The sequence below is a fragment of the Eptesicus fuscus genome, chromosome 13, assembly GCF_027574615.1.
Source record: "Eptesicus fuscus isolate TK198812 chromosome 13, DD_ASM_mEF_20220401, whole genome shotgun sequence".
Lineage (NCBI taxonomy): Eukaryota > Metazoa > Chordata > Mammalia > Chiroptera > Vespertilionidae > Eptesicus > Eptesicus fuscus.
The window spans coordinates 27,010,880-27,012,305 of record NC_072485.1 but is presented as its reverse complement, the minus strand read 5'-3'; the positions used below and the strand labels follow the sequence as shown (position 1 = coordinate 27,012,305).

The 1,426-nt window shown below is 48.3% G+C and overlaps 1 protein-coding gene across 1 annotated transcript; it reads right to left on the bottom strand.

The window, feature by feature from the left end:
* Positions 1-313: 313 nt before the first annotated feature.
* LOC129151162 (speckle-type POZ protein-like) lies at positions 314-1,426 on the bottom strand. The gene has a single exon (XM_054725114.1). It carries the CDS (start codon positions 1,424-1,426, stop codon positions 314-316), a length of 1,113 nt encoding a protein of 370 aa, XP_054581089.1.

The following is a 1,426-nucleotide window of genomic DNA, read 5'->3' as shown; positions in this document are numbered from 1 at the left end:
CCAACCCTGAAAGAAGGCGGAAGGCAGTGGCCAGAGTCAAGGCCTGGGTCCCCGGTGCCAGCGGAAAACTGGTGCAGGCAGCCAGGTGAATGAAGGTGTATTGCACGAATCTTCGTGCAACAGGCTTCTAGTTTTAAAATATTATTTCTTTAAGGAAAATAAAAAAAAAAAACTAAAACCTGGGGCTGAAATGCAGACTTCCCCCTATACCAGACAAATACACCACAGATTGCTCTGTCTACCTGGTGCTCAATGGCAGCAAAAGTGGCTACTGCTTCTGCAAAGTCAAGGGAGTCTTACCACAGGCAGAATCTCAGCACTGCTTCAGGCGCTTGTGTGGGGGGCCCTGTGGTGAAGTCAGAGCTCGGTACATCTCAGCCACCAAGTGGGGATGGGACACCACCATCGCCTGCCAACCCGAGGTCTCCATAACGTCCTCAGCATGAGAGTTGATGAAATCCACTGCCCGAGTTTTCAATCGATCTGCACTGTGGAGGTCAGCCAAGGTGAGCATTTCTGCAGCATTCTCCTCAGACAGGTGACTGCTGAGGGCTTCCTCACACATGACCTTCAAACGCTCCAGGGCATACTTGTCAGCAGCTGCCAGCAAACCATCAGCCATTGTGTCCAGGTTGGGAGCTTTCCCAGTGTAAATGAAGCACATCATTTCTTTAAACACTCCAGGCTCCATGTCAATTATTTCCACCCGATTCTTTTTGCTCTCCTCCATTGCATGTCCAAATATCGCCCTAAACACTGGAGAGCGAGCTGCTAAGATAGCTTTGTGAGCCTGGACTTCCTGGCCAGCCACACAAAAACAACAGTCTGTGAACCAGGAATTCTCCCAAAGTCCTCCTAGCTCATCGGCCAGCTGGCACTCCGGAACCTTCACCATCTTCTTGGGATTCTGGCCAGAAATGGTGACAGAATCTTGCACCACATTCACCTCACAGAAGAGGGTCAGCTTGTCATCAGGGAGAAACCTGTAGTCTTCATCCAAGAGAACATCTCTTTGGATGAATTTCTTGAATCCCCAGTCTGTGCCTTGTACAAACCTATATGCGCGGCGACTCTCCAAAGACTTAGTTTCTTCTCCATTGTCATTCAGAATGGACAATTTGAATTTTGCCAATAATATAGTCTTTGGAGAACTGACCAGAAACAGATAAAGTGACAGGTAATCTTCGCTTTCTTCATCTTGCCCTTTTGGGTATACTCTCAAACACCATTTCAGTTGATCATTGGCTCCTGATGAAAAGGTTGAACTTTGAATGACTTCACCCATTTCCTGCCGGCAAAAGCTAAAGTTACTGATGGTCCACATGTGGGAGAATTTCACTACCTGGATCTGTGTGTGGCACCAGCTCTCAGCTACAGGGCCACTGGACATTTCTGCCAGAGGTGGAGGACTTGGAACCCTTGACAT